Source organism: Erpetoichthys calabaricus, chromosome 12 (genome assembly GCF_900747795.2).
Source record: "Erpetoichthys calabaricus chromosome 12, fErpCal1.3, whole genome shotgun sequence".
NCBI classification, from domain to species: domain Eukaryota; kingdom Metazoa; phylum Chordata; class Cladistia; order Polypteriformes; family Polypteridae; genus Erpetoichthys; species Erpetoichthys calabaricus.
Genome location: NC_041405.2, coordinates 30,813,844 through 30,828,274, shown reverse-complemented (window position 1 = coordinate 30,828,274; position 14,431 = coordinate 30,813,844). Strand labels below are relative to the sequence as shown.

The following is a 14,431-nucleotide window of genomic DNA, read 5'->3' as shown; positions in this document are numbered from 1 at the left end:
CCCAAACATTATGACAAACATCAAACTTAGGGCAGGAAACAGTGGTGAGCATGCTGCTATTCGACCAGAATATAAATATGCTGTGTATATATACAACATTTTTAGTCTAGTTCTTGGTTTCAGGTGGACACAAGGCTCTAGACAAGATGCCAGTCCATCAGAGGCCACTCTTGTACATACCAACAAAGGTTTTTTTTTTTTTTATAAAACATTTTATTGACTTTATTAAAAATCAAATAACATTCCATATAAGCAAGTCAAATTTTACAGAACTAGCTTCGAATCAAATCAACCAACCCATGAGAAAGAGAGCTAGGCTAACAGAGAGTTCCAACACCAACAACAGTTAATGTGGCGCCTATGTCAGACTCCCCTCCAGATAAAAGTTGGGATTTGAACCTAGGATGCTGAGTTTTGTGAGGCAGGAATTTTATCCTCAGCTGAAGTATGCAAGTTTTAGAATGTTATACATTCAAAACAATTGCAGCATTTGTTATAGTCACATTTCAGCTTACTCTGTGGTTAGTTTGAATGTCTGCTTTGCTCCTGTAGCTCCACATAACAGTGCGTATGATGCAAAGCTGTTGAAATTTAAGGCGATTATATCGAAAAATACAGAGTGCAGCAAGAACATGTCTCTCTATTATAATAAAAAAATCCTGGGAAGAGACGTGACTTTTTCAGAGTGATACTTTCACTACCCGCGAGACGAGACTTTGTGCCAAGAGATTTAACCAACACCTGGGGCAGGAAATAAAAGACAAAGAGTAGATGACAAAGTAGAATGTCGTAAAGAATTCAAAAAACGATGGCGCAATACGCATGCAGAGCAGGTTAGAGATAATGAAAGTACTAAAATTCGAAAGTCTCAAAAAACTGATAGTAAAGATTACATTAGCGCCAACACGGAAATGATTACTCAGTGAAATAATGTAACAGTGAAAAGAGATTGAATATATGAACATAGGTGATATGACATAAGTATGTAGATATTGTTCGGATCTAAACTTTAAGTTGGAGACTTGTAGATCCTCTAATTCGTGTTGTCATTAGGAAAAATAGTATTTCTTACCAATGAAGAGGCGTATCCGCGAGAATTAAAAGATTTGTTGTTTGGTGAAAGTGAAATTCACATACACGAGTGGCAGAGACACGAAGTGGCTGGCACGTAGTGCAGGCCGGGGGATTTGGCAAGCGAAGCCGTCTAGTAAAGTGTAGGTTCAAACCACTGTAAAATAATTTGCTAGCATTATTTGTGTTGCAAAGCCTTTGGGAATACAGTATGTGCAATATAATGCAATGTTCATCTATCGCATTATCTAAAGTGTCTTTCTCATTCCACGGACCACTGCAGGTCTGAAGTCAATCCTGGCTGCCTCAGATGTAGAAATAAGCCCATTACAGAGCAAACTTACACACACAGGGCCCAATAAAACGATGACAGTTAACCTAACGTGGTTCTCCAGAATGAAAACATTGTGGAGAAACGAGCAAAGTGTAAAATCCACAAAGAGAATCAAATGTGTTGGTCTACGATGGAATCCATGTGTACATTAATCTCATTTAACTTTAATTTTAATTTTTTTTTTTTTTAAAGTGAATATTCAAGTCAGTGTGTGTATGTGTGTGCGTGCTATGCTCATACCTTTCAGTCATTTTGTACACATCTACTTGTGTGCCACTGTTTGATTGTACTGCATTAAGTAGTGTACAACATATAGTATGTCCACAGCTACAGTATGTGTGCACATAGTGTTAATAGTTTACAAAAAGTGCATAGGTTCATTATCTGTGATAAGTTAATAATGTAGGTATTTTTTTCTAATATTTCTGTAATTGTGTCTGTGTAAAATGTAGTATTTTCAGATGGGATTGCCTTATTGATTTATCAATCTATCCAAAGCACTAGTAATGTATTCTTTGTCTTTCCTCAGATTCCCAGGAGAGAGCTGCGATGTCAGAAGTTGTCCCAGAACCACGCCAGAAGCCGACTGTGCCGGCAAAGCCCACCTGTGCGAACATAAGCATGGGCTCACAACTGCTGGGCTATGTCGGTATCGACACTATTATTGAGCAAATGCGTAAGAAGACCATGAAGACAGGATTCGATTTCAACATCATGGTTGTCGGTAGGCACGTTTGTGTGTTTCTCATTTTTTCATTCTGTAGGAGATGAGAATACTACAGCTGGGGTATGGGTAGCGGGCGGAGTGGTGGCTCTGAGGCTGCTAGGGATCTGTGCTGGCATCCCGTAAGTGCCAGAAGTGACTTTACTCCATTGGGCCCTTGACTAAGGCCCTTAACATGCAATTGTTCTGTCCTGGGTATGACGCTAATCTGCACCCCAGTCCTGCAAGCAGGTCCTCCAATTTACAGAGAAAAGTTGGGTGTTGGTGGCAGGATTGGCACTCCAGCCACTGTAAAAAAATCTCACACTGTTAAAAGTGTGGTGCCAAGGTGTCACACATTGCTTGGCTGCACTCAGGTCCCAATCTGGGTGGTTCATTGTGTGGTGGATGCAGCAGCACATTGTATCAGCACACGCACACGCTATATACTCTGTGTATATATATATATACAGGTGCTGGTCATAAAATTAGAATATCATGACAAAGTTGATTTATTTCAGTAATTCCATTCAAAAAGTGAAACTTGTATATTAGATTCATTCATTACACACAGACTGATGTATTTCAAATGTTTATTTCTTTTAATGTTGATGATTATAACTGACAACTAATGAAAGTCCCAAATTCAGTATCCTGGAATATTCGAATATCAATTAAGACCAATGCAAAAAAAGGATTTTTAGAAATGTTGGCCAACTGAAAGGTATGAACATGAAAAGTATGAGCATGTACAGCACTCAATATTTAGTTGGGGCTTCTTTGGCCTGGATTACTGCAGCAATGCGGCGTGGCATGGAGTCGATCAGTCTGTGGCACTGCTCAGGTGTTATGAGAGCCCATGTTGCTCTGATAGTGGCCTTCAGCTCTTCTGAATTGTTGGGTCTGGCGTATTGCATCTTCCTCTTCACAATACCCCATAGATTTTCTCTTGTTCAAGAGTGGCTTGACACAAGGAATGCGACAGCTGAAACCCATGTCTTGCATACATCTGTGCGTGGTGGTTCTTGAAGCACTGACTCCAGCTGCAGTCCACTCTTTGTGAATCTCCCCCACATTTTTGAATGGGTTTTGTTTCACAATCCTCTCCAGGGTGCGGTTATCCCTATTGCTTGTACACTTTTTTCTACCACATCTTGTCCTTCCCTTCGCCTCTCTATTAATGTGCTTGGACACAGAGCTCTGTGAACAGCCAGCCTCTTTAGCAATGACCTTTTGTGTCATGCCCTCCTTGTGCAAGGTGTCAATGGTCGTCTTTTGGACAACTGTCAAGTCAGCAGTCTTCCCCCTGATTGTGTAGCCTACAGAACTAGACTGAGAGACCATTTAAAGGCTTTTGCAGGTGTTTTGAGTTAATTAGCTGATTAGAGTGTGGCACCAGGTGTCTTCAATATTGAACCTTTTCACAATATTCAAATTTTCCGAGATACTGAATTTGGGACTTTCATTAGTTGTCAGTTTTAATCATCAACATTAAAAGAAATAAACATTTGAAATACATCAGTCTGTGTGTAATGAATGAATCTGATATACAAGTTTCACTTTTTGAATGGAATTACTGAAATAAATCAACTTTGTCATGATATTCTAATTTTATGACCAGCACCTGTATATATATATATATATATAAATATATATATATATATACTGTGTATATATATATATATATATATATATATATATATATATATATATATATATATATATATATATACTGTATATAATTTTTCACTGGTGTCTTTGGGATAGTGGGGGATTGTGTACAGATATATAATATTGAGTATTTGCCTGTCCTTGTATATATATATCCGTTTCACTCTCAATATATCTGCACTTGATTTTACATCACTGTTTTCCATTGCCTGTTATTTCGTCGCTTGGGGAAAAAGGACTGTTTGTAAGGAGTTTGGCTTGTTATTTTCTGGAGAATCCTCAGGTTAGCCAAGTCAACAGCCTTGGTTGTATAGTTGCCGGTCTGGGTAAAAGGGTGGGCCGTTACAAGCTTGGCTGCAGAGTAAGCAGTCCTCTTCACTCTCTCGGTCAAGGTCACTATCTTACCATCTGACAGTCAGTTAAGGTTCCTGAAGACCACCAACTCAAACAAAACAGTTCTTAGATTTTGAATGATTCTGGTAATTTTGTAAGCATTTTTGTCATTAATATTTATGCAGTTAGTTAAATTTAGATCTGAATTTAGCTGATTTTTTTGGTTCTTTTTCCAGGCCAGAGTGGACTTGGCAAGTCCACACTTGTGAACACACTGTTTAAATCACAAGTGAGTCGAAAATCTTCAAGCTGGAACAGAGAAGAGAAAATCCCAAAGACTGTCGAAATCAAGGCCGTGAACCACGGTGAGTAAACAAACGGCAAAGGCAGATTACAGGCTAGCAGATTAAGAGGGCAGAGAGAGAGCTGAGACAGAGAGCATAAGGAAGGCTTGACTAACAAAATGTCAGACAGCATTTTGATTATCAGAGTGAAGGCAGGAGGATAGTAAGATGAGTCAGATGAGGTCCTAAAGTCAGGTTTTATTCTGTGCACAATCCAGGGCTGTAGACAAGGGAATTGGTAGATAGTAGTGCTTTGATCATCTAGAGCATTCTGAATACTTGGATGTTCTCCTATTCAATTAACCATTGCTAGATTTATGCAGAAAATTCAAGGGCCCATTATTGGAGACTATGTCTGCAATTCAAATATTGTTTTAAATGACTACAGAATTTTCAAACAGTGCAGGGCACAGTGTATATAGAGACAGAATGATCAGGTTGAAATATAAAAGAAATATTTAGAATCATTTCAGCCCTGGTTTGTTTAGCTTGTCCGTTAGTATGTTATTCTTCTGATAATTCTCAGATGATTTGCAACTTTCATTTCAGGGATGGTGTATGAAAGCGCATCACTTGGGTTTTATGCACTGAAAAAAAGGGAAATGGCAGGTTGTTACATTTACAAAAATGTATTTACTTTATATTACATGTATTGTTTATGTTCCACTTTTGAACATAACTCGATCATGTTTAATTTATTGACTCTTGTGGGATGTGCAATTATACTAAATTCGGTCATTTAGGTAGAAGTCTAAATAGTTATATTTAGTCCTCACTGGAAATGAATACGCACCAAGCAGATTCATCGTCAGCTGATGTTGGATAACTTGACGGTAAAGTCATGTGACTTTCAAAGAAGGAACAGGTTGTGGGTTTCAGTTATTGTCGCCGGTTAAGAGCAAAGGTTAGTGAAATAAAAGTTAAAAACACACACACACGAGAAAGATTCAGATATTAATTTAAAACACTTAATCACACAGACTAACGTTACTCCGTTTTGCGTTTTTCCTTGTATTCTCTTTTAATGTTTTATCAAATTATGCTCACTAACTACCGTCACAAGTCAGTAAATGTACTATTAAGTTGTCTAGATTTACTCGCTTAATACAGGTACGTTTACGTAGTTGAAAAAAAATAAGTTCTGACTTTCGTTACGAGTCAACTACTTTCAGCAATGCTGTTCATTAGTATTATCATAACATTGCTCAACCAGATAAATACTATTAATACAGACAAATAAATAATACACCCCAATACAATAAAATGTAGTTGCCAAATTTGCTCATTTGAAAATTTAAATTTTACTAATATTTAACATTTGTTCTATAATATATACAGTTATATAAATAGAAATGTTTATTTTATAATATAACACTCTATCCAGGGTATATTGTATTCATATTTAGTTAGTTATACATTGGTCATGGCATTGTGGCACAGTAGTGTTCTTATACAACTGTTGTACATTTCAGATTTTGAATACTAATCTTTTGTATTTTTGTTGGTTTGTATTGTTTTTACCAAATAAAACTAGTTTTGGTATAAGCATACCTGTGTATTTCTTATTAATAAATTTGAACATGACCTATAAAATGATACTGGAACAAGTATAACTGACAGCCTAAAAAGGTAATAGCTAAATAACTCGGTGAGGTGCATTTTTTAAAAAGTTTATAAAACAATTGTTAAAATATTATGCTTTATTGACATGTTCATTTAACATAATATAAATGATTTAACAGAGAATGAAAAGGTTTCATTCAGTTTATATAAAAATATGATGTTGTTTCAGGATATATTAATTTAGTGCATTAAGCATAATTAAATTATTTTTGATAAAAACAAGTATTATGTGCAACTGATGTACTTAATTCTTTAATTGTAATATGACCTGCCTTTTATTAATTGTGTGCTTCTCAAGGACAATTCCATTTTCTCTCCCTGTCTCACTTCTGTTACATTCTCTACCATTTCCTCCATTGACTTATGGGTCATCATACCGATAAAAGAAAGAAAACGGGCAATGAACTTTAATCTGTCAGCAACCTGTTGTCTTCCGAGGCAAGCTGTGTGTCAGTAAGCTGGTGAGAATGTCTTCATGCTTACACTTTTGCTGTAAGGCCGGGTTTATACTTCACGCGACGTGATGGCGTGCGCCTGTGGACGCTCCTGTTACACAAGCGTTGTACTGTTAATACTTGTGAGCGTACTTAGGATGGCAGAAAAAAAAAACAAAACAAAGACCAAAGACGTTATTAGTAAAGAGAGGGGTATCTAGGATTGCCAAATAGTTGTATTCCATGAAAGCAGACTTACATCACTATGCACAAAAAATACACTATAAATAAATGACAAATTTGGCTGACACTTTTATCCAAAAACAACTTACAACATGCGAGATACAATTGATGACATTTCTTTTTGTTTTTTTTTCCAATTAGAGCACACCAGGTGAAGTGACTTGCTCAGGGTCACACAGTGTCAGTGGTGGGATTCAAACCCACAACCTCCAAAAGCCTTGACCACCGTACCACACTCCCTGCCTATGAAATGACCAAATTAAAAAAGGATGCTTTAAGCAGTTTACTGGACTATTCGACAGCTCTAGCCTCACATACCTTTATCAGAAATTATTTCAGATATCAGGTGTTTCCTGTTGCATTAGAGGTATTCATTGCGTTATATGTTTTCATTCTGTTTGGCCTTGAAATTAACATGCAAATACTTTTTAAAATTACACCTTTACTGTAAAACTTCAGTAAAAACAATATTTGGAATTAACTTTTCGTCAATATCGCACTGAATTTTGATTCCGTATTTGGAGTTACATCGCAACAATGCAACTTATAACGGCCTGTAAGTGAATATCATTTCTTTCTCTCCAATAAATAAATTGACTTTTTCGAATGTTTGCCCTGTGATTTGTTAATTGTCATAGCAAAACCTATTCTAACGGGAAACTGTTAATGTTTTAATACGAATGGAATATCAAGATCTCCTTTGGGCTCTAATGTTATCTGCGGAAGATGCACTACATTACCTTTCTTGTCGCCTGTTAAAATTTTACACGCAATAACATTACGATACATCCTTCTTTCAACAGTAACTCGGCTGTTGGAAGACTGGACGGTGTTAACGGTTGTAGATATTCTGTGGGATATTGTAAATTGATGTTTTCATCTTCCGCACCATCACTACCAACTGTTCCAGCATAGTCTATTGATACGCATTTAACCAATTTGATGTGTAAACGATTGACAATTTTCGTGTTAATTCATCTGACTTCATCATTTCTCTGTGCTAGGATTGCCCGTGTACTCATTTCTGCTGTTTATAACCCTTCGGGATGAAATTCTTCAATAAGATTTGGATATAATATGTCTTCTTTTATTGGGAACTTAAAGTGAGGAAAACATAAAAATTTATAAGAGCTGAGAGCACAGAAACTGTGTCTGACAAAAGAATTCACACGAATGAGAGGTGAGAGGACCGTGGGCATGGGCCGTTAACTGTAAATGGTTGAGAAGAGACTTGAAAAAAATCTCTTGGCAATGGTCTCATCCTATCTCAAGGTTTTCTTTTATAATACAGAGACAACGTTGACTGATAACAGTGACATGCCATTTGCCTGTCCTGTCCATGCAGAGTGCGCCTTCTCAGGTTTGACTTTGCTAGGATCCTGGGGTACGAGCAGCAGGTTACCTGGATATTAACTTGTCCTCTTCCACCACCAGTGCCTATAACGACATTTGCAGTTTGTTTCAGTGGTTTGCATTGTTTGATTATGGTGTATAGAAAGACCCACTTGTGACTAGAATAATTGATATTTGCCACTGTGTACTTTAAAATGAAGTCCTGTGCTTGTATTTATGAGGCTGAATAAGAGTACTGTGAAATGCAGATTCCAATAATAATAAAGTTCTTGTTTTTAATGTAAGGTCTTGATCACCGATAATAAAAAAAGAAAAAGAAAAAAAAAAGAATAGGAATGACAGCATAAAAAATTGAGCATTAACATGCGCAGCCTAAAACTACCACTTTTGGCAAATACCATTTTTATTTGTTTCACATCTGCATGTTTGTACAGTGCCATTTCTTTGAAATTTTACTGTTTATACCTTAAAAGAATTTTCTGTGTCATTTTACATTTTGATGATTAAGTTTCCTGGCTTGTACCTAATGCTTTCAGAACTCCCAAAATAAACTAAACTGAATGAATGAATGAATGGATGGGGTCTTTTTTATGGAGGGACAGCATGGTGGCACAGTGGTTAGCACTGCTGCTTCAAGGATCCAGAGTTCCAGGTGCAGTTCCAGGACTCTCTGTATGGAGTGTTCATGTGTCCCTTTACTTTCATGTTTGTATGTTTTTCCTCACATTTTGAAGAATGCTCATCTTAGGTTAACTGACATTTGTAGATTAGACTCAGAAGAGTGAATGTGAATGCTATGATTGCTGGTCACTGGCATGTTCCCAAGGCTCCTGCTGTTAGCTGTGGCTTCCTACCAGGGACTGCTCCACCATTAAGGCATTTGCCTACAGTGCAGATCATAAGGGGTGGGAGGGACCCAGCAGCACGGGTTGGCGCACAAATAAGCTTGGCCTAAGGCGCCAAATAACCTAGCAACAGCACTGCTCCATGAATCTTGGTGCAGCATTGCTAGTGTTAAATGTGTTATATTTTCAAAAGCAATTGAAAGTAATCAAAATGTATAAAGTGCGGATAATGCGTACATATTTAACATGAAAAAACAAACCGAGTAAAAATATTTGAGGAAAGAGCAATACCATCAACTTTGCAGATGCAATCAGCCTTTGTTCTCGGATATGTTTTACATGTTGTGAAGTACCTGAGACAACACAAAACAAAGATTTGGGGATTTGCCCCATATATTGACGTTGAGTAGTAAATAGTGACTGGTACCGGTCTTTCTATAAAATACCAAACACAAGTGAATATGGGAAACAGGTCAACTTTGTACAAAATGGCAGGAAATGAAATGATGGTGTTGGTATGGTCAGGAAATGAGGTCACTAGAACGGGACGGAAGTGAGGTCATCTGCAAAGGATTGGAAGTGACAAATTTTGGCTTAGTCTTCCATGGTTCTGAAAGAGGAAACAGAAAAGTCATTAATGCTCGTTACCAGCCCTTTTCCTGCTGTCTTTTACGCCCCCGTATTGGACACTTTGGCTGTCTCCTAAGCGTGCATGTGTGACAATGTAAAATAGTTTCCAAACTTAATCTCTCATTTTGTCTTTTTGTCTGTCCACCCGCAGACCTAAGACATTCAGGTTTGAGGCTTTCCGTGCTCACTATTGTAGTTCAGTAAATTTATCCACATATCCATCTATCAGTTTTCAAACTTGCTTAATCCAATATAAGATCACAAACAACGTTAAGTGTGAATTTAAGCCATTGCAAAGACTGAATCAAGCCCACTGTTTTTTGGTGATGAAATGGTTTCTTTTGTGATCTTCAGTAGATTCCATCAGAAAATCTTGTACCTCCAAATTAGAAAATCAGTTAACAATCCTGACATTGATACATACAGTATATTTTTTTGTTTTGCAGTTATTGAAGAAGGTGGAGTTAAGATGAAGTTGACCGTCATTGATACTCCAGGGTTTGGAGACCAAATCAATAACGAAAACTGGTAAGTCTTTTCTTTCTGCTCTAAAGCAGGAAAACCTGTTCCCAAAGCAGCAGCTGACATGATGCTATGTCATCTCTCCCACTAGCTGTGATCCTATTGAGAAATATATCAATGAACAGTATGAAAAGTTCCTCAAAGAGGAAGTCAATATTGCTCGGAAAAAGAGGATCCCCGACACTCGTGTGCACTGCTGCATGTACTTCATCTCTCCTACTGGACACTCGTGAGTATGATGCATCTCATGGCTTTAGGGAGTGAGGGGTATGCGAGGAAAATGACTATAAAAAAAGCAAAGAACTCCCAGGCGCTCAGAGAGCCTACACATGGCTAAATGAGTAGTTAAAAATAGTGATGTTCTGTATTTTATGAACTGGCAGCTTCAGTTAACTATTATTTTGCACAGTGGCCTGCTTTGTAGGTTTATAGGGCCACCATTATCATGTGCACAGAATACAGTGAAGTTCTTACTTAGATGTGCAAAGCAAACCTGCAGCATGTTATCACTCTCTGCTGCCATAATTAGTGAGTTTAGCAACCATATCTCAAAACATCTGTCTTCCTTACCTAAACTATCTTAGAACATAGCTTATAAATCTACCATTAGAAGACATATTAAGTTTCTATCAGATTAAACTAAGCTGAATTTGTCAGTAAGACTAATGAATATTTCTTTAGTGCATCTGTTATTACACTGCACACGAGGAGGAATTTGCTATAACAACAATCATCATCATCATAATAATAATAAATACCATATATACTCGCGTATAAGTCAGTTCTTGAAGCCCAAAAAAATCGATCATAAAATCATACACCCGTTCAAAAATGCAACCGTTACATTTTAATTTTTTTTTTACATCTTCTTGCCTCCTCCAATCTCGCATCACTTTCTCAGACACATCGAATTTCTTTCACCACTTCAATGACTTTTAATTTAAAACCAGCTTCATATTTTGTTCTGAATGAACGTTCCATCGTATATAAGGGATGCTCTTACGATAAAGGTGTATGAGGGTGTGAGATACAAAAAAACACAAATCAGTGCAAACGTCGCTTCGGAATAGTTTGGGTATTACCGTGTGGTTTACGCAATACATAGAAATACATAGAAAAAAAAGGCAGTGTGCTCTGTGGTTACTCTGTCATGTGGGTGTTAGCATATCAAAATCCATTGTACCAATCGCGTGAGTTTTCCACATTCGACTTATATGACCGACATTATAAAATACCGGAAATCATACGGTAAAATCAAGTCCTGACTTATCCACGGGAGAACTTAAACGCGAGTATATATGGTAATTCTTTACATTTACAGTATATTGCTCTTTTCTCACTACTCAAAGTGCTTCAGTGAGTGGGGAGCCTCTTCAACCACCACTGTGTACCATTCACCTTGATGATGCAACAGAAGCCATTTTTACACCAGCATGCTCACCACACATTAACCGTTAGGTGGTGAAGTGATGAGAGAGACAGACAGTTAGAGACAGCGGGTGATTAAAGGAACAGAATGACCAGTCTGTGGTGGGCAATTTAGCCACGACATTGGGATACACCCAGGGAACTTCTATGACCACAGAGAGTCAGGAACTCAGTTATATGTTTCATCCGAAGGACAGAGCCATTTTTACAGCACAATGTGTCCGTCACTGAAATGGGGCACTGGGATCCACATTCAGACGAGAGGGTAAGAACCCCTGCTGGACTCGCCAACACCGCTTCCAGTAGCAACCCAAGCTTTTCCTAGATGGTCTCCTATCCCAGTATTGGCTGGGCCTGAATGTGCTTCGCTTCAGGTAGATGACCTCTTCTGAAGTGCAGGTGGTATGGCTGCTGGTTAGTGTCATATGAACTGGAATCGACAAAGGAATGTTCTAGTACACTCTTTTCTGAAATAGGTGTATGTCCCACAACATAATTCTTTTTTCTGAAATTACTTTTCACCATCCTATTTGAGGAATTTTTTTATTCTAGAAAGTATAGTAAGTGCTAAGTATGGGCATATGTTTTATCCAGGTGTGATACCTTCATTGTTCCTGATGCTACAACGAGAAGCACTGGCATCCTTGAACATGATAACTGTGATTGAAAATGTATCTAAAGATAATAATAATAATAATTCAGATCAGAAACCCTTATCTATGTTTATATAATGGTACCTTTCATGACATAATGCTGTATTCGCTAGCTGGATCAGCTCAGGTTGAGGCGCATGCACTGGTACAGCGTGTTGTTGCACCCACCACACAACAAAACAGCTCGGGATCCTGAATAGCAACCCCCCAGGCAGACACACAGTCCAGTCCCACCCTCCAGAAATGGCCTTCTATCTGCTGCAGCCAGGTGTTACGTGGGCGACCCCTTGGCCTGGTCCAGCCACTCAGGTCCTCAACAGTGAGGATCCTGTGAGCCGGATCACCCTCGGGGAATCACACCACATGGCTGTAGTGTTGTAACTGATACTCCATCACAATGAAGGTAATGTGCCTCCTTTGAGAATTTGTGAATAACTGCTCATTCAACACAAAGTCAAACCAGTGGTACCCAAGGATTTTCAGGAGAGACACAGTACCGAAGGAGTTCTGTCTTCGTCTCAGGTCACTGGATAGCGTCCATGTCTCACCACCATATAGCAAAACAGGAAGCACCAGGACTCTAAAGACTTGGACCTTCGTCCTTTTGCATAGATATCGCGGGGCACCACACACCCCTTTCCGGCGACATCATGACCCCCCATGCTCTCCTAATCCATCTACTGACTTCATAGGAAGAGTCACCAGAGACATGAATGTCACTGCCGAGGTAAATAAACCTCTCAACAAGTAATCCAGGGATGGCTACATGAAAATATTCAAGACACTGAAAATACCTTGGAGTCCAGTTAAATCAATCATTAAGAAATGGAAAGAGTACAAAACAGCTAGGCCAATCACAACAACTGAGCAATCATGCAAGAAGAAGACTAGTGAGGGAGGCCACCAAAAAAACCTATGAGAACTCCAAAGGAGTAACAAGCTACAGTACAAGAGATTGGGTGCATTCATCATCTACTGCCTGGGTGGCAAAGACAAAGCCTCTGTTAAAAAAAAAAAAAAATTAAATTACACTTATGACACCTAGAATATGCCATAAGGCACACGGGAGAATCTGAAGTCAGCTGGGATTTAGTCCAGTTGTCCAACGAGACCAAAATAAAGTATTTTGGCTAACAGACTAACAATCCAAACACTGTAAATTATCAAAACAACACACCATTCCCCACTATGAAGCGTGGTGATGGCAATGTCATGATGTAGGGATGCTTTTCTGCAGCAGACCTTGGAAGACTCCTGATGGTAGAGGAGAAAATGAATGCAGCAAAATACAGGGACATCCTGGAGGAAAACCAGATGCAGTCTGTGCCCTGGGAGAAGATTTGTTTCCCAGCAAGTCACTGCAGTGCCACCAAGCATATAGCCACAGCTCCTCAGGAATGGCTGAAAAACAGCAATGTTAATGTCCTGGAATTTCTTAGAGACCAGGTCTCAATCCTATCGAGTGTTTCTGAGTGCATTTGCAAAAGGCTGTTCACTCAGGATCCCCATGAAACCTGATGGGAGCTTGAGCAGTTTTACAAAGAAGAACGGACAGAAATGTCAGTTGTCAGATGTACAAAGCTGATGGAGACCTGCGCACACAGACTCGAGGCTGTCATGGCTGCCAAAGCTGCATCTACTAAATACTAACTTGAAGGCGGTGAATACTTAGGTGATCAATTCTTTTGTGTTTAATATCTGTAACTAACTTAGATCATTTTGCAGCAATCTGTTTTCACTTTAAGAGCCTTTTTCTCTTGGTCGATGTCAAAAAACCAAATGAATAGATTCAGTGTAGTACAGCAATAAAACGCTAATACGTCCATGGGGTGAGCATGTTTTATAGGAACTGAATATCAACTGAGAAAGGCAAATCGCACCAAGATGGTGGTGGGGTAAGGCTGCCAGGCATAGCAAAATAGGGGAAGCTTAGGAACAGTAGTGTAGGAAAGTAAGCTTGTTCTTTGTTTTAGAGGTGTACCTCACTACCACAAGCAGAAGCAACAGTAGGGATATTTAAAGTTTCACTGTTTACAAATCTAAATGAAGAGTAACCCAGTGGCTGCACCTTTTAAATTAAAAATTGATGTACTTTTTAACCTCTTGCTACACTGCCACCAAACAAAAGCTGTTTCTTTAGTTTATTCTCGCATACATATAGTAGCTATGATTATCAACCAGCAGAAAAAAATTAATTCATAAACAGATAAGCAAGTTATGTTATAACAAAGAAATCTGGTGCTT

At 38.5% G+C, this 14,431-nt stretch overlaps 2 protein-coding genes across 4 annotated transcripts in view; one reads left to right on the top strand and one right to left on the bottom strand.

Annotated features, from left to right (window-relative positions):
* Nucleotides 1–14,431, bottom strand: part of triobpb (TRIO and F-actin binding protein b) — a 287,315-nt gene that overhangs the window by 16,029 nt on the left and 256,855 nt on the right. The gene's annotated exons all lie outside the window — the stretch shown is intronic.
* septin3 (septin 3) overlaps nucleotides 1–14,431 on the top strand; it is a 127,982-nt gene that overhangs the window by 87,699 nt on the left and 25,852 nt on the right. For all 3 annotated transcript variants that reach the window (XR_007936457.1, XM_028815330.2, XM_028815329.2), the window contains exons 2-5: nucleotides 1,935–2,129; nucleotides 4,349–4,477; nucleotides 10,031–10,112; nucleotides 10,198–10,335. Coding sequence is in view for 2 of the 3 variants with exons in the window: in XM_028815330.2 (XP_028671163.1) it covers nucleotides 1,955–2,129; nucleotides 4,349–4,477; nucleotides 10,031–10,112; nucleotides 10,198–10,335 (524 nt within the window). In the remaining variant the exon portion in view is untranslated. The remainder of the gene's footprint in view (nucleotides 1–1,934; nucleotides 2,130–4,348; nucleotides 4,478–10,030; nucleotides 10,113–10,197; nucleotides 10,336–14,431) is intronic.